Source organism: Dromiciops gliroides, chromosome 2, assembly GCF_019393635.1.
Source record: "Dromiciops gliroides isolate mDroGli1 chromosome 2, mDroGli1.pri, whole genome shotgun sequence".
Taxonomy (NCBI): domain Eukaryota; kingdom Metazoa; phylum Chordata; class Mammalia; order Microbiotheria; family Microbiotheriidae; genus Dromiciops; species Dromiciops gliroides.
In genome coordinates, this window is record NC_057862.1 from 536,057,432 (window position 1) to 536,081,594 (window position 24,163).

At 38.2% G+C, this 24,163-nt stretch overlaps 1 protein-coding gene across 2 annotated transcripts in view; it reads left to right on the top strand.

Annotated features, from left to right (window-relative positions):
- Positions 1-24,163, top strand: part of HOOK3 (hook microtubule tethering protein 3) — a 139,557-nt gene that overhangs the window by 64,930 nt on the left and 50,464 nt on the right. For both annotated transcript variants that reach the window (XM_043981392.1, XM_043981394.1), the window contains exons 8-12: positions 12,024-12,107; positions 13,097-13,260; positions 19,306-19,446; positions 20,714-20,915; positions 22,594-22,704. In XM_043981392.1, coding sequence (XP_043837327.1) covers positions 12,024-12,107; positions 13,097-13,260; positions 19,306-19,446; positions 20,714-20,915; positions 22,594-22,704 — 702 coding nt within the window. The remainder of the gene's footprint in view (positions 1-12,023; positions 12,108-13,096; positions 13,261-19,305; positions 19,447-20,713; positions 20,916-22,593; positions 22,705-24,163) is intronic.

The window sequence follows — 24,163 nt, forward strand, 5'->3', positions numbered from 1 at the left end:
AAAATACATTATCAGGTTTCACTGACAGCCATATAAATCAGGAGCTCATCAAAATCATATGAAAAATTCTACAATGGACCACAAAAGGGGTTTAGTTGACTATTTCTTTCACCTAAGAGAAAGATGTTGAATTTGAAATGCATTTGAAAATGGCCTGTTAGGTATACATGGGTTAAGAAGAGCATGTATACGGGTATAAATTTAATTTTAAAACTAAAAAAAACTATATAAACAAAGCTTATAGTTTACATATGGTAGGAATAGTAATCTGAGTAAAGAAAAATTTTTTTCTATAATCTGCTGTCTTGCCTTCCATTCTAATTGTTTAAAAGAAAAGAAAACTTTTTTGGGGATATTATCTTAATTGTATTTTGTGCAAATTGCTTCATTGTGGTCATTTGAGCACCTCACTTTAAAGTAGTGGTCTCCATGACTTGTTTTTCAAAGGTTGTATCCCTGGTCATTTCAAGATGATTAGTAGAATCCCATCCCCCCTAAATTCTCAAATAATTTTTTTTGAATAAAAGTATTTTATTATTTTCTATTTACATGTAAGGATAGTTTTCAACATTTGTTTTCATAGGATTTTTAGTTCCAAATTTTTCTCCCACCTTCCCATCCCTCCCTCCTTCCCAAGACGAAAAGCAATCTGATATAGTTTAGATATGTACAATCACATTAAACCTATTTCTGCATTAGTCATTCAAATAAATTTTTAAGCTTACTTAAATTAACTATAAACTATTTAAAGTGAATTTTAAAATGTTATTTCTGTATACGGACTATAATTCATTTTTACTAGAGGGTTGTGTTGTGACTCCTAAAACTAAGGGGATAATTGAACTAAAAGAGATTTAGATGTCTTTAAATAAAAACAGCCAAAAATGATGTTACAAATCTAAGCTTTTGAAATGTTGCAGAGTGACAAGACTACTACTTCAGTTCACTACTTAGTATGTCTTTGTAAGCAAAGGAGTTTGTTTATTTTAAGTCTGAGAGGGATAAATTGAGGCCCTCACTATTATAGTTTTACTGTCTTTTTCTTCTTGCAACTCATTTAACATTTCCTTTAAGAATTTAAATGCTATGCCATTTGGTACATATATGTATTGATGTTAATTGAGAATATTGATGTCAGTATTACGTGATATATTGATTATATCATAATAGATTCTACTCCAGCCCCTTAATTTAATTGTGTAGATCCTTCAGGTATGTTTCTTGCATACAACATTTGTTGGAGATTGTTTTCCAGTCCATTTGACTATTCTCTTCTATTTTATGAGTGAGTTCATCTCATTCAATTATCTGTCCTTTCTCTTAAACTTTTCCATCTCTTTTTTATACTCTCTCTTTAAGAGTCTGTTTTGCTTCTGTCTCCTTCAATCTACTCCTTTTTATTCCTTCTCCTTTCTCCTCCCTTTTTCCCTTAATCCCTTTCCTTTCTGTTTACCCATTGCATAAGCTGTATTTCTATACCCAACTGGGTATAAATGTATATTCTTCCCTCCTTTAACTAGTTCACTTAAGAGTGAGGTTCAAATGTCACCTCTTCTCCCTACTACCTCCTCTTGTATAAATTCCTCTTTACATATCCTATTTATGCAAGATTATTTCCCCCATTCTTCCTTTCCCTTCTCCCAAAGTGTTCCTCTTCACTACTCTTTACATTCTTCTTTTGAGTTCATCAGAATATATCGGTCACTCAAAGGCCCTTTGTCCAGTTTGACTCCCTCTATCATCCCTGATGATGATAGTGTTCTTTGAGGCCACATACCTCATCTACTCATATAAGAATGTAAACAATTTAACCTTGTTTAGTCACTTAGCTTTTTATTCTTTTCTTTGACTCCTGTTTCTATGTTGAATTTTCTACTCAGTTCTTATCTTTTTATCAGGAATGCTTGCAAGTTCTTCATTTTGTTAATGGTTAAGGCTCCTTTTTTTTTTCCCTGTGGGATTAAATTTAGGGTTTTTTTGTTTGTTGTTTTTTTTTGTTTTTTGGTTTTTTTAGTGAGGCAATTGGGGTTAAGTGACTTGCCCAGGGTCACACAGCTAGTAAGTGTTAAGTGTCTGAGGCCGGATTTGAACTCAGGTACTCCTGACTCCAGGGCTGGTGCTCTATCCACTGCGCCACCTAGCTGACCCCTTAAATTTAGTTTTGCTGATTAGGTTATTCTTGGTTCTAAGCCTACATCTTTTGCCTTTTGGAATACTGTGTTCCAGAGTCTCTACTCCTCTATAGTGGTGACTGTTAAATCCTATGTTAGCATAACTCTGGTTACTTGATACTTGAATTGTTATGGCTGCTTGCCAGAGTTTTTCTTTGACCTAATGAGAGCTCTGGATTTTATCTGTTATTATTCCTAGGCAGAAAAAAACTTTCATTTTGAAGTTCCTTTCAGAGGGTGACTGGTGTATTCTTTCAGTTTCTACTTTGCCTAAGAGATCTTCAAGATGATTTCTTGAAAAATTATGTCTTAAGTTTTTTTTTTGTTTACGCCTTTCAAGTAGTCCGGTAATTCTTAAATTGTATCTCCTTGATCTGTTTTCCAGATCAATTGTTTTTCCTATGAAATACTTCACATTTTCTTTTTATTTTCCAGTTTGGGGGCTTTTTGTTTTATTATTTCTTGGTGTTTCATGGGGCCATTGGGGTTTTTCCCCCACATTCTATTGAATTTTTCATTTATTGTGTTAAATACTTCCCAATTACACTTTAGTCTGATTTTAACTGCCCTTCTCTGCAACCTTTGGACCATGTGTTAACACCTCTGATTTATTTAGAGGACCTAAGAGAGTCATCCAGAGAAAAATAATAGGTGAACCCATGAAATTAATTAGACACCAAATGAATGAGCGAAGAGAACAAAGACCAAGGGCTGAATCATGAGAACCTACTCATGGTTAGGAATGGGTAATAAGCATTGTAATAATAGCTGTCAGGAGTCAGTGGGATTTGAATAAACCTCTACTGATCCATTTTCTCTTTAGGTATGTTAAACCATAGGATTTTACCTAACCTATCTCAGAAATCTTTGAAATTTGCTCCCTGAAATAATAATGATAATAATAATAAGTATTTATATAATACCTACCAAAGGGTCTGTGAGAAAATAATAGAATTTGGCAGACACCCCACCTGAAGGTTGATTTGGAATTGATTGAGGCTGAGGGACTGACTGAGAACCTACTTAAGGTTGATTGAATCAAAACCACACCTGGCCCACCCTGAGTGGGGTGTTGTTCTCAGAAGCTGTGGACTAGGGCAATCAACAGGAGACCACCCTCAACTAATCAGCTTGAAGGACGGCCCCTTCCAGGGCAGGAGATAGGAAGTAGGAAGATGAGGCTGGCTCCCTGGATCGACCTCTTTGGTTCAGGAACAAGCTCGTGGTGGCAGAAGAAGGAGGAGAGTCAACAGGTTTCCTAACTTCCCATGTTCCCTCCTGGATAGCTAGGTGAAGGCGGCTTTCCCTCTCTCTCTCTCTTTGCTAACCCCTAATATCCTTTAATAAATGCTTAAAAGCCAAAACTCTTGCTGAATTTATCAGTAAATCTTAGCTAGTTCCCCCCTCCCCCAAACTAGGTGGGGGAGCAGGTAAGAACACCCATTAGATTTTAAACATCACAGGTCATTAGTTTGTATTTGGCCAGTTCTAATTATTCAAGAAGTTATTTTCCTCAGTAAAGCTTTGTACCTCTTGTTCCAAGGTTTTGGTTCTTTTCGTATCATTCTTCCATAGCTCATACTTCTTTTCCCATTTTTTCCTCTACCTCGGTTTTAAGCATCATTTTTAGCTCTTAAAAAAACCAACTTGCTTTTCACTTTTCTAGGAATTCTTATCCAAGCTGCATTTTGCCCGTAGGTGTTTCTGTGTTTGTTACCTTGAGCTTTCCTGTAGCTCTCATAGCTCTTTATGATGGCATTCTTTTTTTGTTTACTTATTCTTCCAGCCTCCTAGACTTTGGACTTTGATGTTAGTGTTGAGCTGTGGGTGCTTTGGGGGAAGATGTCTGGCCTGATCTGCTTTCACAGCTCAGACTGGGGGTCTAAAAGCCAGTGATGTGATCTAGGGAGAGGTCTGTACTCTGTTCTCCTGACCCAGAATGGGGTCTTTCTGCTTGTCCTTGTTTGGGAGTTTCAGTAGACTGCTTTTGTACTCAGCCAGTATTAGCCTGCTAGGTGACTCTACAGGTTTTGACTAAACTACTGGCTTTCCTGATCTTGGCTGTTTAACTACAGGCTTACAAGCTAGGCTAAAGGATAGAACTGAGGGTCTCCACTAATGGGATCAGAGCCAAACAGCTCAGCACACTGCTAGGACCCACACTTTTGACTGCTCTCTCTGCCCTGGACCTGTGACCCAGAACCATATGCTCGACAATAGAACTGTTAGGTGGCACCCATTCCTGGATCCAATGTTTGTACAAGGATTTCTTTCTTTGATGCTTCTTGCCCTGGTATCATCTCTGTCTAGGCCTTCCGTCAGTCCCTGGGTGCTGGAAAGGCTTCCTGTTACTGTGTGTACTCCTGGACAAACCCCATACCCAGTATTTGCAAACCTCTCTATCCTCCCTAAGCCACCTTGTGCTAAAAAATTTTCTTGGGTTTCCTGATCAGAATTTAGTCTGTTTCATTTTCTAGATCTTTGTCTAGAAGTTGTGCTGGGCAGAGTAGGCTAAAATACTTCCTCCTGCTCTATCTCCTCTCTTAGCAGAAGGCCTTACAATCCATTAATACCAGTTTCTTTCAGTTGATTGGTCCTGAGGACTTTGATTAGAGAGTTCTGTTACTATTTCAGATTCACTCTCAGAAACTAAATCCATTTTTCTTGAATCTATCTTTATTTTACAAATGTAATAAATTAGCCATTTTGGGGTTTTTTGTGGAGCAATGAGGGTTAAGTGACTTGCCCAGGGTCGCACAGCTAGTAAGTGTCAAGTGTCTGAACTCAGATCCTCCTGAATCCAGGGCCACTGTGCCACCCAGTTGCCCCAGCCATTTCATTTTTGATACAAAAATATGTATAACTTCCTTCTCTGTCATTTGGTTCATTTTGTACTTGTTAGCTTTCTTGCAGAATATGGTATTTGTTTTTTACATGTGCTTTGGGGTTAAATGTTGAATTTATTCTCTTGGTTAAACAGTCTATTTTAATTGGCACAGTATATAGAGTGCTGGGCTTAGAGTGATGAAGACCTCATTGTGAATCCAGCCTCAGACACTATGTGATTTTAGGCATATCCCTTAATCTCTCTGTGTTAGATTTGCTTTAATCTGTAAGATAAGGGTGATAACACCTCCCTCCCAGGGTGGTTGTGAATATAAAATAATATTTGTAAACTTTAAAGCACTCTATTAATACTAGTTATTAATTATTTGGACATTAAATTGAATTGCAAATGTGAGATTCAGCCTTTTCTTTGAAAATGTATTTATTTTAGGTTCTTGCCTAACCTCTTTTTTGCACTTGTGAATTTTGCTTTTCACATTAGAGCTTACCTGATCATAAGGAAAAGGGATCCAATAGCTCCTTCAGAAATACAAGGAAACATCCCAAGTCACCATCTAAAAGTGAGCTTGTGATTTTAGAACTTTAATATGAAGTTAAGACTCAGGGGTAGAAATGAGTTATGGTTGCTCAACTTTTTTAAAAAACCACTACAAAAAAATAATTTTCCATTTCCCTATGAAAGCCATAGATGTATAAAATCATTGCCTAATGAATGACCTTTGATATACTATATCATATCATTAAAAAGATGATGTAAAACAAAACTTAGTAAAAAGGTTATGGCACTATTTCTCAAATATGATGTTACCAAAAGCTTACTTGTTTCTCTCAATAAGTTGGCCTTTCCTTAATACTGGGAAGAATCTGCTCTATATTCCTTCTTTCTCCCTTGACCCCAGTTAATTGGCTTTTTTGGGTACCCTCCCTAATCAAAATGCAACATAATATTCACTTAGGATACAGAAACTCAGTCATTTCTAATTTGTGTACTTCTTCCCTAAAGAGCCTTTTATGGGGGCTAAATTTTCTATTATTATACTATCTATCTTCCTTTCAAAAACCTATCTCCCCCAAGTATTCAGCAGCATTCTATCTCAGTTTAATATTAGTAATTATGGAAACAGACAATTCTCATTCTCATATTGTGTTAAAAATTTGCGAGTGATGTCAAAAGAAATGAATTGGAAAGTACTGGCCCATATAGCTGATGAAAGGTATAGGAACAAGAAACTTAAAGGCTTTGTTCTTATTTCTCAGAGCACAGTTGCTTTGTGTTTTTACCTTTATTGTTGTTTTCAGTTATGTCTAATTCTTTGTGACCCCATTTGGGTCTTGACAAACATGCTAGAGTGGGCTGCCATTTCTTTTTCCAACTCATTTTACAGATGAAGAAACTGAAGCAAATAGGGTTGAGAGACCTGCCCAGCATCACACAGCTAATAAGTGTCTAAGGCCGAATTTGAACTTAGGAAGAGGAGTCTTCCTGACTTCAGGTCTGGTGCTCCATCCACTGTGCCACTGGTGGATATATCTTTTTCTAGGTGAAAACAAATTCCTTACTTCTCCATTTCCTCAAAGGCATTATTTTGGGGTTGCTTTTGATAAGTTACAAACACTTTTACTGATCCCACACTTCCCATGAAAACAAACACTCATCTTTTAATATCAACATTTTGTTGGCATCACAGTATGAAAACAAAACATAAAATACAACAGGAAGAGAAAAGGATTAAAGAATTTTATGAAAGGAACTTATATGGAAAGAAATGAAAGATGCCAAAGTGTGTAGCCAAGTCGTTTGACTGGTTTCCTCAAAATGTCAGGAAGGTCAAGAAATGCCTCTAGCACCTCAGATGAACTCCCTTTGGTGACCTCACAGGAGGACAGGAACAAATGTGGAATGGATGAGCGTGCATAGGTAGGTTGTGACCTGCAAAGTTGTAGCGAACTCCCCAATGGATTTTATAACAGACCCATTTGAGTGAGAATCAGAAAAGGTATACTGATTGAAGGGACCTTAAGAATCCTTATTTCAGTCCTCTCCTTTTATAGATGAGGAAACAGGCCTCTAAAGGTGAGGTTATGTCTGCTGTGTGTAGACCACTGTACTAAGTACTGAGGGAGAGGGAGGCGTAGAAGAAAGCTCTGTGTTGTGAGGTCTGAGGGTGAAGATAGTTGTCAAAAGTTGACACCTATTCCTGTTGGGTAAATTTTAGAGCATTAGTTGAGTTAGTCAAAAAGTGTCATTAAGTATTTACACTGCCCCAAGCACTGTGCTAAGCCCTGGGGATACTAAGAAGGCAAGAACAGTCCCTGTTAAGAAACTCACTTTCTGATTGGGGGGGTAGGGTGGGGTGGAGGTGCAAATAGATACATAGAAGATGTATATCATCAACATTTTGCTTAAGTGCCTTCTGTGTGCCAGGAGAATCAGTCAACAAGCATTTATTAAGTATCTGCTGTGTTGCAGGCACTGTGCTAATTATTTGTGTAAGCGAAGCATCAAGCAATCCCTATCACAAGGAGCTTCCATTCTAACTGAGGGAGATAGGAAGGACATAGCTAAGTATGCATTAGAAAGGGCCATTTAGGCTAGAATCCACTTGGGAGGGCAAAGAGGCTGCTCGGAGGGTAAGGAAACAGTGCCACAGAGACTTTATGCAGAAGGAAAAATTTAAACTTGAATTTTAAGAAAAAGCAGGGAAATTGAGTGGTATTTTGGCAAGACAGACAGCTATTGCAATGGTATAGAGATTAAAGGAGTATTGTGAAGAACAGCAAGTAGACCACTGTAGCTAAAGGAGTAATGTGTGAAAAGATTGGAGGGGAAGGAAGAGCCCAGCCAGGCTATAAAAGCTGTTATATGCCACAGGACTTCATGGTTTATCTTTTAGGTTATAGGGAGCCCCTGTAGTTTACTGAATAGAGTGATATGGTCAGACCTACACTTTAGAATGATAGCTAAGTGGAGCATGAATTAGGTTAGAGAGAAATTTGAAACAGGGAAACCAATTAGAAGACTTAATACAATATTTCAGGGGAGAGGTAATTAAGTCCTGATGTAAGGTGGTAGCTGTGTGAGTGGAGAGAAAGGAGCCCACCTTATGAGATTTGACAATAGATTAGAGAATTCTTTGATTAATAAAATAGGATGAAATACTTTCCGGAGACAGTCGTTGTTTTCCTCCAAGGTACTAGTCCTGGAGTCAAATCCAGCCTCAGACACTTACTAGCTGTGTGATCTTGGGCAAGTTAATTAACCACAGTTGCCTCCCAGAGTAAAGAAAAATGAAGCCCAGAGAAGTTGGCTACTTTTGAGCTCTAAGAAATAATAAAAACATTTTTAAAACATTCAAGCAATGTTTAGCCAAGTTCTTAGTCTCAAAGAATAATAGTAGCTAACATTTTTAATGTTTTTTAATAGCTAGCTTTTTTTTTTAAGTGAGGCAATTGGGGTTAAGTGACTTGCCCAGGGTCACACAACTAGTAAGTGTTAAGTGTCTGAGGTTGGATTTGAACTCAGGTACTCCTGACTCCAGGGCTGTTGCTCTATCCACTGTGCCACCTAGCTGCCCCTATAGCTAGCATTTTTAAAACACTTTATATTATTTGGTCCTCGTAGCATCCATTTGAGGCAAGTATTATCATTATCAGTTTTATAGATTAAAAAAACTACAGAATAGGGGGCAGCTAGGTGGAGCAGTGGATAGGGCACTGGCCCTGGATTCAGGAGTACCTGAGTTCAAATCCAACCTCAGACACATAACACTTACTAGCTGTATGACCCTGGGCAAGAAACTTAATCCCCATAGCCCTGCAAAAAAAAACAAACAAACAAACAAACTACAGAACAAGATAAGTGATTTGCCCAGTTTCACAGTTAGTGACTAAGTCAGTATTTAAACTCATGTCTTGCTGACTTGTTTTCAAAGGGTACCATTTAAATTTTCAAGAGACTCTAGTCCAAATGTTTCCATTAATTTGTTTATGGTAGATAACTTCACTAGTTTAAGCCTTTTTCCTCATCTGTAAAACAGAAAGGATTGGAATTAGTGGTCTCCAAGGATGTATCTAGTCTTAATATTCTTCATTCTAAAGTAATTCACTCTTTGGATTTAAGGGTCTTGGTGGGAGTGGGGAGGTTCACAAATATAGACAGGCTCTGTCTTTCATATTTTGGTTCCATGATCTTACACTGCAGTAAGAAGTATAGGCATGGGGCAGCTAGGTGGCGCAGTGGATAGAGCACTGGCCTTGGATTCAGGAGGACCTGAGTTCAAATCCACCCCAGACACTTGACAGTTACCAGCTGTGTGACCCTGAGCAAGTCACTTAACCCCAATTGCCTCACCAAAAAAAAAAAAAAGTATGGGCATAATGATCTTAGGACTCAAATTTTCCCAGTTGCAAGAATCACTTCAATTCAGTAATTATACTAAGTACTTCTCTTTTTTAAAGTACTAGGTTACAACGATAAAAAGAAAACAGACTTTACACAGTATCCAATTTGCCCCCATATCCTGATTTGGGGATTAAATTAGATTAAGAATTAAGTTGATTTGGGGGCAGCTAGGTGGCAAAGTGGATAGAGCACCGGCCCTGGAGTCAGGAGTACCTGAGTTCAAATTCGGCCTCAGACACTTAACACTTACTAATTACTAGCTGTGTGACCCTGGGCAAGTCACTTAACCCCAATTGCCTCACTAAAAGAAAAAAAATTTAAAAATTAAGAATTAAGTGATTTTTTTCCCCATAACTTTTTCTAATTACTTATTTTGGTTCCTAGGGACAAAGTTTATCATGCGTGAAATATAAGTTCTAAACTTTTAGCTACGTAGAGCTTTCTTAACTATATCATAAGGGTATTTCCTATGATACACATTTATATAGTGCTTCATGGATACAAAATAAGTACCTTCTCATCTGATATTATAACAACCCTTTGAGAAGAATATTGAAAGCACTAACAGCTTTGATTTTACATGAGACAATAAATAAGCTTAGAGAAGAGTGGTTTGCTTAGAGTCAGACAACTAATAAAGTGGCACAACCATTATTTATCACCATGTCTTTCTGACTTGAAACCCTGTGTTTTCACTTATTTTAGCTAAAATGGATCTTTGTATGGTCAGATTGTTCTCAGTAATGAAAGTTTTAATGTTTGGCTTAAAAGCAGCTCATTTCTGAGGAATTTCAAGAATTGACTGGTATTTACCAATCAAGTATTTACTTGAGGTGGTTTGTAAATAATTTTGCCTATCTCAGGACAGTAGGTTAAAATTTATTTTTCTAATTGTTGTTTTTTCCAGTTTTCCTTTAAAAAAAAAATCAGCATAGCAAAGACTAATGTGTTTGTTACTATGGGAACTCCCTGGCAGCCTTTTTTTCTACATTGGAATCTTAGCAATTTTCCTGAAGTTCATAGAGGTTAAGTAATTTGCCATTTTTATTTAACAAGAGAAGTGTCAGAGCCAGGATTGAAACCTCAACTTCCAGCCCTTTATCCAGTATACCATGCTGACTTTCAGTATCGTTGTTGTTGTTATTGTTGTGGGGCAATGAGGGTTTAAGTGATTTGCCCAGGATCACACAGCTATTAAGTGTCAAGTGTTCAGGTCCTCCTGAATTCAGGGCCAGTGCTTTATCCACTGCACCACCTAGCTGCCCCCCTCAATATCTTTTTTAAATGAGTATAAAAATACCCAGTATTGGGTATACCCGTGCTTTTGATGTTTTTTCTAGTTCCCATTTGGTGTTTTTCTAGTTCCATTAGAGGTCCCATTCTCATTTAGATCTGACAAAGAAATGGTGGACAGTCATATACTTGAATGTTTTATTGCTTTATCAATAAAGGAAGGTCATTCTTTTACTAATCACAATCTTACCCCAAGATGTTCCAAGTTGGAACTAGGATCTGAAATCTTTAATAAGGTCTAAACTTAATTCTCTGTTTTTCATCATTTGAAGATACTTAGCACTTTTGGAATGGGCAAGAAAAGTCAGAAGGACAAAGTAGTTGACAGGTAGAATTGGCTGAGCTTTGCTTTTCTGTCTTCTCCTTGCCTTTAGCTTCCTACCCTTAGGCCTTCCTCTCTCCATTGTCATTTTCCTTTGTCATATGGTGGATGTTTCTTCAAGGAAAATATACATTGTAGATTTGGTTTTATAATGTCAGCTTAAGGTATTGTTGATATTCCTACGTTTTAGACAGTTTCTCATGTTTTGTTTCAAAGTATTATACATGGCCATGTTTTATTGATACTTGGGTGGATAGAATAAAATGCCTTTAGGGGCGGCTAGGTGGCACAGTGGATAGAGCACCGGCCCTGGAGTCAGGAGTACCCGAGTTCAAATCCGGCCTCAGACACTTAATACTTACTAGCTGTGTGACCCTGGGCAAGTCACTTAACCCCAGTTGCCTCACTAAAAAAATAATAATAATAAAATAAAATAAAATGCCTTTAGTATAATTTTTTTTTAGTTTTGACTTAGCTACAGTGTAAGTAAATCATAATTTAGAGGTGTCCTATTATGTTTTTATTGTCCAAATAAAAGCAAATTTAATATCTAAATGATTTTAATACAAAAAGATTCATTAGAAAGTTGATAAGAGGATTAAGTGGATAGAAGAAATGAGACTTAATCCTAAGTAAAATAATTAAACTTATAGACTCTTACTTTTGATTATTGCAAAGAATGGATTTAATTTTAGAAATGGACAGGAAGGGGCAGCTAGGTGGCACAGGGGATAAAGCACTGGCCCTGGATTCAGGAGGATCTGAGTTCAAATCCAGCCTCAGACACTTGACATTTATTAGTTGTGTGACCCTGGGCAAGTCACTTAACCCTCATTGTCCCACAAACAAAACAACAACAACAAAAACCAGAAATGGACAGTAAAACATCTTTCTGGTAGAGGACTGTTTTGAATCCCACCATCTATCCCATTTGATTCTGTCTGATAATGGAGTATGTATTTTTTTTTTCATCTTTGTGTTTAACTAGTTAAAGAAGACTACAGAAGAATTGAATGAAGCTTTGGCAGCAAAAGAAGAGATTGCACAGAGGTGCCATGAATTAGACATGCAGGTAAGGAGTGCACTGGGTGGGTGTACTATCAACTTTAGCGAGAAGGTTGTGGCAACACTTTAAATTAGCCACAGTGCACATTGGGTAGAAGTTGCCAAAAGTTTGCTTTGGGTTTGGTGTTAGGAAATATTTCCTAACAAGTTGAGCTTTTCAGAAATAGCATCTCAGGAGGTCGTGGGTTCTCCCTCTCTGGTGTTGACACAGGAGGTCTTTAAGCAAAGCCTCGGGAACCACTTGTATGTGTCAGAGAGGAGTTTCTCATTCACGATTAGGTTTGACTACATGGCTTCTGAGGTCCTTTCCAGCTTTGAGATTATATTATTGCTGGTCTTAGTCCTGTGTAGTGTGTTTTTGTCCTTTCTTTCCCAGGGATGAAGCGTTTCTGCTTCAGTGGAATGAAATTCTCCCCACCATCTATCCTGTGCTTATTCAGTTATACAATAAAAAGCTATAAGATTATATATTGTGTGTTCATATGGATACATTGCAGGCTCTATCCCCATGCCCTTTCACTGCATACAACTCACATCTAAATCTTCCACAGGGAATTCACCCAGTGTGCTTATGCCTCACAACTTTTTACGTAGTTGTAAAGAGAGAGAGGTATCCCTCATTATACTTTTTCTCTTAGATTTAAAAGTATAATGGTTACCATTTATGTTGTGGTTTTTATGTATTATCTCATTTCATTCATGGGCCACTATCCCTGGCTACTCCTCATGGGGTAGATACAACATGGGATGCGGCAGTTTCCGGTTATAAGTCACTCAGGAGCTGCGGCTCCCATATCGGACTGCACAGCCACGCTGTGGCCTGTGGCTGGCTCTTCGAGGCGCTGATCCATGGTCGTCCGCAACTGGTGGAGGCCTACTACTACTATCCCTGGTGCATTCAATCTATCCTCATATGACATAACCTTTAGTCTTCTTGCCGTATTATAATGATGCTGCAGTTGACATTTATATCTATCTTTGTTTTTACTTTAATAGGTTGCAGCATTGCAAGAAGAAAAAAGTAGTTTACTTGCAGAAAATCAGATATTAATGGAAAGATTAAACCAGTCCGATTCAATAGAAGATCCTAACAGTCCAGCTGGCCGAAGACATCTTCAACTACAGACCCAGTTAGAACAGCTTCAAGAGGAAACATTCAGGTAAAGGGTGTGGGGGGATGGGGGGGTTGTTCTTTTACCAGACTCAAGATTTTTATGTCTGTAGTAAGCTCTTGATAAGTAGTACGTGATAAATGATATTATAGAAACATTTTAGGAATTTAGAGGAGGAATAGAGAACATATGATAAGAGATGGTACAGGACACAATTAGAGTTACTTCAGCAGTTCAGATAAAGTCTCCCTGTTTTACAGTTCCTTCATTTGGTGTGAAATCTCTCTCCCCTTGAGATATTGTGTCTAATTCAAATGTCAGCATTAATGAGGGGGAAAAGAAACTTTTATGCAACATTTACATGTCTGAAGAAGATTTAGTTAAAATATTCTTCACAGCTCTCTGGAGATGGGAATGGAATGCCACAGGCCTCGCAATAGGCGTGTGGATTGGCCCCTAGTTTAGCAATTGCACAGATTGGAGTGACATGGCAGTTTAAAAGATGATTTCCCAGCTTTCCTATTTAGGAGAGGAGAAGCCTCATCTCTGAGATCTGTTAGAGATGCTCTTTTCTTTTGGAGGATTCTAGAATGTTCGTGCACAAGCAAAGGGGCATAATCTGCAGCCTCCTCTTCCAGCACTACACCTGGGAATCTTAGAGTGCAGTGATTGGTTAAGGGTGAATGAGGGTATGAGAGAGAGGCATGTTCTTTGAATCACTCAAGTTCAACTAATCACCGAAACATTGGAGGGTCCTGTCTATAATACAAGGTACCTGGGGGGTTGTTTGGGTCCATAAGAATACATTTTCTGTGAGGTTATTATTGGGGAAAGAGAAGAGATCTTGTCTCATGATTTTAGAGGTGAAAGCAAAAAGCAAGGGAGGGGAGCCAGCAGAATGGCCTGGTCTTATTCTCTCAAGTGAGGAATTATTAACCCCTTACGGAGAGTCTTCCATGGGATTTTTAATATGAAGTGCTCATTCATAGTCAGAAAGCAAGAAACTTCAACTATAAAGACCAAATGGCAATGAAAGCATTGTAACAGTTGAAGTTTTATTGGCCCTGACACAAGGACACAGGTATGTAAAATCTGTTCTATATGATGTGTTTTCAGGTTGCCATTGTTCACAATAACAGCATCTATCGTAGTCCCATTAAAGGACAGGCTGTCTCCTTTCTTCCTTATCCTTTTGGGAACTGTGCTATGTTTCACTTCAGTTCCTAAAAGAATTTCTTTCTCTTAGCAATCAGTACAATAGTAAGCTCTTTTCCAGCCTTTTCTTCTTCCAGAATCTCTACTATACAACCCAAGCCAACTGAATTCAGCTCATTTTTTATTATGTGTGTATTTTATGTAAGACACTGTGTTAAGCACTGAAGATTAAAAATGACATTTCCTGGACTTATTTTACAATCTACAAAATTTGCAGTTTTGTGGTAGAGATTGGGCAGTAGGGTAAAATGGTATGTACACAAAAAAGTATGATTGAGAGGCAGCATGAAAGAGCCCTGGATTTTTGGTCAAAGCACTCTGTTTGATCAGCTCTGCTACTTACTATGCAACTTTAGGTAAGACGTTTAACCTCTCTGAGCCTTAGTTTCTCATATTTGGGGCAGCTAGGTGGCACAGTTGATAAATCACCAGCCCTGGATTCAGGAGGACCTGAGTTCAAATCCAGCCTCAGACACTTGACACTTACCAGTTGTGTGACTCTGGGCAAGTCACCTAACCCTCATTATCCAGCAAAAAAGAAAGGAAGAGCCTTTGATTCAGGAGGACCTGAGTTCAAATTCAGCCTCAGACACTTTACACGTTCTAGCTGTGTGACCCTGGGCAAGTCACTTAACCCTCATTGCCCTTCAAAAAAAAAAAAAGAAAGAAAGAAATGATAAGATTGTACTGATTATCTAACCACTCATTTAAATCTATTCAGTTCAATAAACATTTATTAAGCACCTACTATGTGCTAGACACTGTGCTAAGCACTGGAGATACAAATTATAGGAAAAAAGACAATCCCTGCCCTCAAGAAACTTAAAATCTTTAAAAAAAATTTTTTTTAATTAAAAAAAAAGAAACTTAAAATCTAATGGCAGAAGACATACAAAAGGAAACCGGAAAGTTAGGAGTTCGGGGACAGGAGTGGAGTGGTTAGATGCCAGGAAATATAATGTTGCTGAGAATTCAAACCAAGTAAAGCTGCTGGTAGAAATTGGAGAGTAAGCTGGAAAAGTCCAGTCTCCAGCCTTCTTTAAAAGAGAGCTTTGGGAGTTCAGTGCTCCACCCTCTAGTCCAAGGGAAGGAGGCTGAGACAGTTAGAAAGGTGTTGAATATCCAACACTGAGTCACTCAGCTAAATCTGTGAACCTTTAAATGTTATAGGGGAAAGGAGTATCATGGTGAAATAAATACTTTGCTGATAAGCAAGTCAAAATAGAACTTTATTACATGAAGACTGAAACACAAATATGTGGGCATGACGAAACTTTTAAGAAAGCTACACACACACACACACACACACACACACACACACACACACACACAATATCCCCTCTCTCTCTCTCTCTCTCTCTCTCTCTCTCTCTCTCTCTCTCTCCCCCCCCCGCCCCCCCTACACCTTTCTCTCTCCTGCCAGGAATACTAGCAGCTAGCTTCCTTTAATTTTAACCTTGTCAAGGGGACTAATCTACATTTTCATTTTATCAGCCCTTGGAATCGAGGACAGGAGTGATATGGGCTTAAAGAAATTGAAACATTGGAAAATATGACTTCCTGTTTTAAATGAAATAGAGGTCTGTTTCCAAGGTGGTGGTATTTGTGTGAAAACCCTCTTTCCCTCCACACTTACCAAGTTTCACACCTGACTTTATGGTAATCTGTAGATGGGTTGATAAAAGGACTCATCCTTCCTTATACATGGCTTATTCTTTCCTACCATTATTCATACTGTACCCTATACCTAGAATTTTCTACCCCTTTCCTCTGTAGGGGCCAAATTTAATATGTGGAGAGTTAATTGGGTGGCTCACCAAATATTGGGGTTCAGAAAATAATGAGGGACCTCTAGGTCCAAAGCTTCCTCCCTTCCAAACTGCCTTTTTAGTTATTTTTCCCAGGCCAATAAGAAAGGAGCTTAACAACCTCTTTTCCACAAATGAATCAGGTTTTATTAATGGGAATAAAATACACAGCAAAGGTGACTTTAATAAAGTCTAGGGAAAGAGGAAAATGGATAATCTCCCTGGCTCTAACAAAAACCTATACAATTCCCAGACTTGCTTCCAGCTCAGCTAATTCAAAGGGCTGGATTTAACTCACCACCAGGGGTCCTTAGTTTCTATGGGAGTCAGCAACCAGTCTCTAGTCAGCTCTGAAGCCAGAGGGAGAGAAAGTCTGAGAGTCTGTCTCACTTCCTGTTGGGGTCCTCTTTTCTACCTTTTCTCCCTCCCCCAAAGGGGAGGTCCTTCAAGTAGTTGTGGCTGAGACTGGTTCTCTGTTGATGACACAGTCCACAGCCTCTGAGGACGTTCCTTCTCAGGGTTGGCTAAATTTAGACTAAGGTTTGACAGGACAGGCCAGGTATGGCTCAAAATCTAATCACCTTAAGTGGGTACTTAGTGGTTTCTCATTCACACCCAATTCAAACACTACTAAGTCAACCAAGTCAGACCCCTGGGTTTCTGCCAAATTCCATTATTTTACCACACTTCCAAAGTACCACCTCACCCAGTCAATTCAAGGAACCACCCCAACCCAATCACTTCACCCCATCTTGTCAAATCTGACTCAGATACTCCCTCCTCCACAGAGTTTTCCCTGAGAAACTTAAGATTGTAGTGTCTTTTTCTAATTTACTTTCGGGGTAATTTTTTTTTTTCAGCTCTCATGAATTTGTACACTCTACCTATGGTACTTTGTTTTAGTTTTTTTTTGGGGGGGGGGTTGTTGTTTTTAATTTTATCTCCATACTCAGTTCTAAGCTCTGTGAAATCAAAAACTAATATTCATGTGTTCCTCCCCACTTCGGTACCTTCTCCATAATCAAATGCTTAATATTTATTGAGTTGAATTTAGGGTAAAAAAGACAGAAGAACAATGAAAAGACTTCAAACCTCATCTGAAATATGGGCCACATTTCTCATCACTTCTATTTATACATTTTATAGATATATATATACCCCTCAAGACTTTTTGACTGTGTTGTAGCCAAATTGAGATGTGTTCATCTCCATAACATAGTATCCTTCAGTTCCCATCATAAAAAGGGCATGTGAGATTGTCTGTGATCCTTGTGTCAAGAACCTAAGAAAATGACTTTCCTCAGTCCTAGGTTCAGGGAGGTTCCAACTCTAAACCTATGATCTTTATCATTTATAACTCTACAAGGTTTTTGTGAGAAAAGTTGTACAAGAAATAATAATCAATGGTGCTTTAAAGTTTGAATTGGACCTTATGTACATTATCTCATTTCAGCATCATAACAACACTGTTAAGTGAGTCAGTTATTATCCCAATTTAACAGATGAGGAGACTGAAGCAACCCAACCAGATGCACAATTTGAACTCAGTTCTTTCTAAATTCAGTCCTCCATGGAATTTCTATTACCATCTGATAAAAGAATCAAATAGACCCTATTAAGAAGCATTGTGCTTATGAGGAGAGAGCTGGCCCCCAGACTAGGAACCATCTGGTTCTGAGTCCTGTCTCTGACACATATTAGCTGTGTGGCCCTGGTCAAGCCTCTTAATGTCCTAGGCAGCTCTCCAAAACTAAAAGTGGTGTGTTACTAGATGGAGTTTTACTGACAGGGAGTTCCCTATCCCATAACATAGAACAGAATTAACAATAACTTCTAGTACTTTTTTTTTTTTTAGGCAGTGGGGGTTAAGTGACTTGCCCATGGTCACACAGCTAGTAAGTGTCAAGTGTCTGGGCCCAGATTTGAACTCAGGTATTCCTGAATCCAGGGCCAGTGCTTTAACCACTGTGCCATCTAGCTGCCCCTCTAGGACTATTTCAACCTTATTGCTTCTGTGTTGTCCAAATAAAATTTAAAATAATTAAAATTTTTTTTTTAAACTTTAATCAAAAATAAAGATTTTTCTGCATTGGATTTTCATTGTAAAGCACATAAAGGTTTTATGCAGACAGACCCATAGTAAATGGTAAGTGATGGGGATACAAATATAAGCAAAAAGAAAAAACAGTCCCTGCCCTCAAGGGCACTGAAAAGCTGGAGGGAAAGCTTAAGTATGGGCTAGGACAGTCCTATGAGAATCACAGACACACCCTGAAGGGCAATGAAATATGACCAGTTGGAAGGTTCTGGAAAAGGACTCACCAGTGGGAGAAGGGCACTGTCGTGACATAAAGCTGTATCAAGGTTAGAAGGCCGCTGAGTCATGGTGAGATCCAGAGAATTAGAAGCAGAGCAAAGAGGGAAAGTCTGTGTTTGTTACAAGAGAGACATCTGAAAGAACATCTTTGTTAATACATTAAGAAAGCAAATGTTTTCTTTGCACTTAATATTTACATATTTTATGCTTTATAAATATATATGTCCTATTGATTCACCCTTAGGCACCTGAATCCTTTTCCTACTCCAGAGTATCCTTTAAGATTCATGTTATAGGAGTACTCTGGTTTCCTAATTTTGATTATATCACAGTTGCATCAAGACTTGGTAGTTAAAATATTCCTCTAACATCATGTAAGGTAAAACATTATCTTTATATTCTTCTCAAGGACAATTTCTGTTAAAAATTAAATTTGAAGTCTTAAGAAAAATGCTATTAAATATGTAACTTTTAAACATATACATATTACCATTCAAGAGCAGTAATTTATTTTAACTGCTTTAAACCCCTTTTGTTCCAGTGGCATCTCTTTTCAGATTTTCTGGTGGAGTAAGAATGTCATCTTTGACCATGAAGTGTAGAGAGAGATTTGGAGGGAGGATTTTTTTCCCCTTCCTTTCCCATGTAGGTGCTTAGTAAATGTTAAATTGAATTGAATTATAGTTTTCTATTATGGTCAAAGGAAATTATGGGAAGTAAATAGTGCTTAGTTCATTTTGTCTTGATTTCCAGACTAGAAGCAGCCAAAGACGATTATCGAATACGCTGTGAAGAATTGGACAAAGAAATTTCTGAACTCCGGCAACAAAATGAAGAACTGACCACTTTGGCAGATGAAGCTCAGTCTTTGAAAGATGAAATAGATGTTCTTAGGTAAGTAGCTTCTTTTAGTCCCATAGAAATTTAGAACTTTTTTACTCAGTTGGGATCTTGACCATATGTGAACTCTTACCAAGCAACTAGAGACTAATCCAAACCATTGAAATTAAACTTGGTATGGCAGCCAAGAAAAAGAAAACTCATAAAACCTTAGGCTGCATTGACATGCATAGCATCCAGAAATAAAGAGAACATCAAATTGATTTTGATTCAGTTTTGTAATTGATTCTATTCTATATCACCCCCAGTAGCCTAAATCATATTACTCTGTCTCTGATATCTCACTAACAATTATTGGAAGATGCAGGCTGGCATCAGAAAGTCTGTTATCTCTGGGATGCTTGCTGTTATTGCTGTTCCTCTAACCATGTAGGTGGGCACCACCAATGAGCTTTTCATAGCAGCAAGACAGAAGGAAGGGTTATAGCAAGTCCTGCATGCCTGACTTCCATCCAATCATTATTTTCCATCATCTATGATACTTCAGACTTTGTAATAAACGTATTCATTTATACTTCCCATTCTTTGTTCTCTTCTGCTTCCTAAAACTAAATGAAGGCTAGTAAGCCCTCCTTGTGGTTTTGACTGACTGAAGAGTAAAGAGACCTCCTTTATTAGTAATTGCTAGCCTTATCAATAACTGAATGTTCTTAGAACTTTGTACCTCAGTTTACTTGAATTTCAGAAGTGAAAAGTAATAGTTTCCCTGCCCTCTCTCCTGGTTTTATCAGCTCTGGAAATATATCTTTCATTATCCGCATTCTAGGAAGGCCATTGGTAAGACATAGGGCATCCAATAGAGTGCAGCCAGAATAGTTACAAGACTATGAGTCCATTCCATAGGAAGACTGGTTGTAGTAACTGAAGATGTTCACCATGGAGTAAGAAGTACTTTTGGGTGACCTGATAATTGTCTTCAGGTGTTTAGCTGTCATATGGAAGAGTGTTCTAGTAAAAGGGCAAAACTAGGAACAGTGGGTGGAAGTTGTAAAATGCACATAGTAACCTTAATGTAAGGAGTGGGCCACCTCAGAGGTAGCATGTTTCCCCTCCCTGGGCAGTGCGGGGATTCCACACAAAGGCTACATAATCACTTATGGACTTCTGTTAGGATTCTTTTTCAGGTACAAATGACCATTATATATGTGGGGTGGTCATTGCAGCCCCTTCCAACACTGAAATTCTATAGACAGGATTCTTCATGGTTCAGATAAGGGAAAGATTACTGTGGATCTGATTTTTAATTCCCGATTTCATCCAGGCATTCTTCTGATAAAGTGGCTAAACTTGAAGGCCAAGTAGAATCATATAAAAAGAAACTAGAAGATCTTGGTGATTTGAGGAGGCAGGTAAAACTCTTAGAAGAGAAGAACACCATGTACATGCAGAACACTGTAAGTCTAGAGGAGGAGTTAAGGAAAGCCAATGCAGCTCGCAGTCAACTTGAAACATACAAGAGACAGGTGAGAGGTTATTCTTTTACACTGGTTTATTTTTCATGCACAAATTTTGTTTTTCATTATAGTGCCCATTTTCAAGGCAGTTTCTACTAAATACATGTTGTTGGCTTTAATGTGCTGCACCTGATTTAACTTTAAAACTCCTCTCTAGGGCAGCTAGGTGGCGCAGTGGATAAAGCACCAGCCCTGGATTCAGGAGGACCTGAGTTCAAATGTGATCTCAAACATTTGACACTTCCTAGCTATGTGACACTTGGCAAGTCACTTAACCCTCATTGCCCTGCCAAAAACAAACAAAAAAACTCATCTCTAAAGCTGATTGGTATGGTTCTGTAGTAGATAGCTTTTTTTTTTTAATCCATGCTGTTGTTTGGGATAGAATTGAATCTGCCCAGTGTGAGAACCAGGGGCACCACCCCCTGCCGAGAAAGCTAAGTAAATCCTAACTAGTTTCCTCCCACACACTGGGGGGCATGTAAGGTCACAGACATTAGATTTTAAACATCACACCAGTAAATTGTTATGCTCTGACTTCTACTGTTACCCTTGTTCTGGTTAGCTCTCTGAAGCTCTGTGTAGATTAAATCCATAAGAATCTTAGTTCGTCAGTTTCTTTCTCCATTGGAGTCTCAGAGGCAACATGGTTTTCTTTTCTTTTTTTTTTTTTCAGGGCAGTGAGGGTTAAGTGACTTGCCCAGGGTCACACAGCTAGTGTCAAGTGTCTGAGGACAGATTTGAACTCAGGTCCTCCTGAATCCAGGGCCAGTGCTTTATCCACTGCGCCACCTAGCTGCCCCCACATGGTTTACTATTAATGACAATTCTGTATACTTTTATTTATTCTTTACTAGCTTATGTCTGTTCTTGTTTTCTCACCCATTTTTCTGTGGCTCCTTTTGAGTGGACTTATTTAATTTATTGCATTTGTATCCCAAGCACCTAGCACAATTAGTAAGCACTCAATAAATTGTTAATTGACATCTTTATAATCCTTCAGTGTTCACAAAGCAATTCACATACATTCTCATTTGAGCCTCACAACATTATCTCCATTTTAGATGATAGACCGGGAAACTGAGGCTCAGAGAATTTGAACCCATGCTCATCTTGCCATCTACTCCAGGCTTCTTGCTGTCACTGCAGCCTTTTCCACTGCTTGTTCTGGATATAGTGACCAAATGATTAGTAATATTGTTTGAGGAAAAGGAATATCAATTGGTTAACTGTCGAGTAGATCAAAATATCATGATCACATAGCTGCTAAGTGTTGAAGGTCAGTTTGTCTTCCTGACTCCATGTCCAACACAACAGCAAGTCAGAGCTTCAGTTTTATTGTCTTTAAAATAGTAATAATACTATTTGCCACCACCTGAGTCATAGGGTGTTTGTGAAGAAGGAGCTTTGTAAACCTCAAAACACTAGGAGATGTGAACCATTATTAAAAATGTAATTAAAATAACAATAGTGTCCTAAAGGGTCTCTCTTAGAGAAAATAAATATGTTGACCCATTTCCCCCAATGCATTTGGTTTAAATCAGAATGTCTTTCTGTATACATTTAATTGAGAAATAATATTTGAGAAGGTGGTATATGTATATTTCTCTTCTTTATGGATTTATAGAGAAAAATCTAGTGATTTTTATGACTTGTTATTGTCAATAACTTCCTATTTCTGTAACAGGTAGTAGAACTACAAAATAGATTATCTGAAGAATCAAAGAAAGCAGATAAATTAGATTTTGAATATAAACGGCTGAAAGAAAAAGTGGACAGTCTTCAAAAAGAAAAGGATGTGAGTATATAACCCACATAAACAAAAGTTCTTTGGGGTCCTCATTATTATTTTTTTTTTTTTTTTACTTTTTGTTTGGAGGCCATCTGGTTAAGTGACTTGCCCAGGGTCACACACCTACTAAGTATGTGAGGCAGAATTTGAACTCAGATCCTCCTGACTCCAGGGCCAGTACTCTATCCACTGCCCCACCACCCACTAATTTTAGAGTGTAAAAGGCACTTGAGACCAAACAGTTTAGGAACTGGTCAAGGCAGTCCCACTATAGTTCACCATTCATTCAATTAATGAAAAGTATTAAACACTTATGATGTACAATTCACTATGCTATGCCTTGGGATACAAATACAAAAATGTTCCTGTCCTCAAGAAGCTTGCATGATAACGGCAAAGACAGTATATGGTTTCAAGGTTTATGTTTTTCAGTGAGTCATGGGAGGGGCATGTTCTATAGGACAGTTAATAGATATTCCCTTTCCAGAAGTAATGGTACTAATCATTTGGTTACAGTACCTAGGACAAAAAAAAAAATGGAAAAGGGGGCTATAGCTTGTGCACAGCTGTAGGGTAGATAGCAAGATGGTCTGTGTGGGCCAAACAAAGCACTGTCTTTGGACTTGCCTAGATATAGAAGTTAAGTAAGTTTGTACTCCTTTATTCCCCAATCAGGAGTTTCAAATCAGGAATTTGGGCATGGATTCTGTATAATAGGTCCAAGTCAGGAGAAATGGGGCATTAATAGCAGGGCAAAGAACCTAGAACCTAGGTGGGTGGGTGGGTAGGATGTGAAATGAAGCATGATCCTAGAGATGGCTGAGTGAATTTGTGCAAATTCCATCCAGCATCTTTCCATCCAGCATCACAGCTGTTCAGCCCCAAGAGTTCCAAAGTTGAGTGAAATGACACAATAAAAATAAGTTTCTTTTTCCTTGCCTGCATATTTGGTCATTTCTACTAGTGTTGCCTATGTCACTGGTACCTAGTCTGCTAAATTCTTATGACTTTCATATGATTTCTATACAGTTCTAAGAGTATATAATTACTTATATAACGGATCAAGAGCCCCTTGAATAATAAAAATCTCTCCCTATTTTCCCATTTGAGACTGCCCCATCATGGTGAATTCTTAACAGCAAAAAGTAATATAACTGGGGCAGCTAGATGGCGCAGTGGTTAAAGCACCGGCTCTGGAGTCAGGAGTACCTGAGTTCAAATGTGACCTCAGACACTTGACACTTACTAGCTGTGTGACCGTGGGCAAGTCACTTAACCCCCATTGCCTTAAAAAAAAAAAAGTAATATAAGTTCCCTTGCTTTAAATTTATGACTGTTTTGGCTAGTTTTATCTAGGAAATGTTGACTAGAATTGTAAGGCAAGTGATAAGGAGTCACAACACCAAAAATACTTAATAAAAAGTGTAATATGGGGGCAGCTAGGTGGCGCAGTGAATAGAGCACC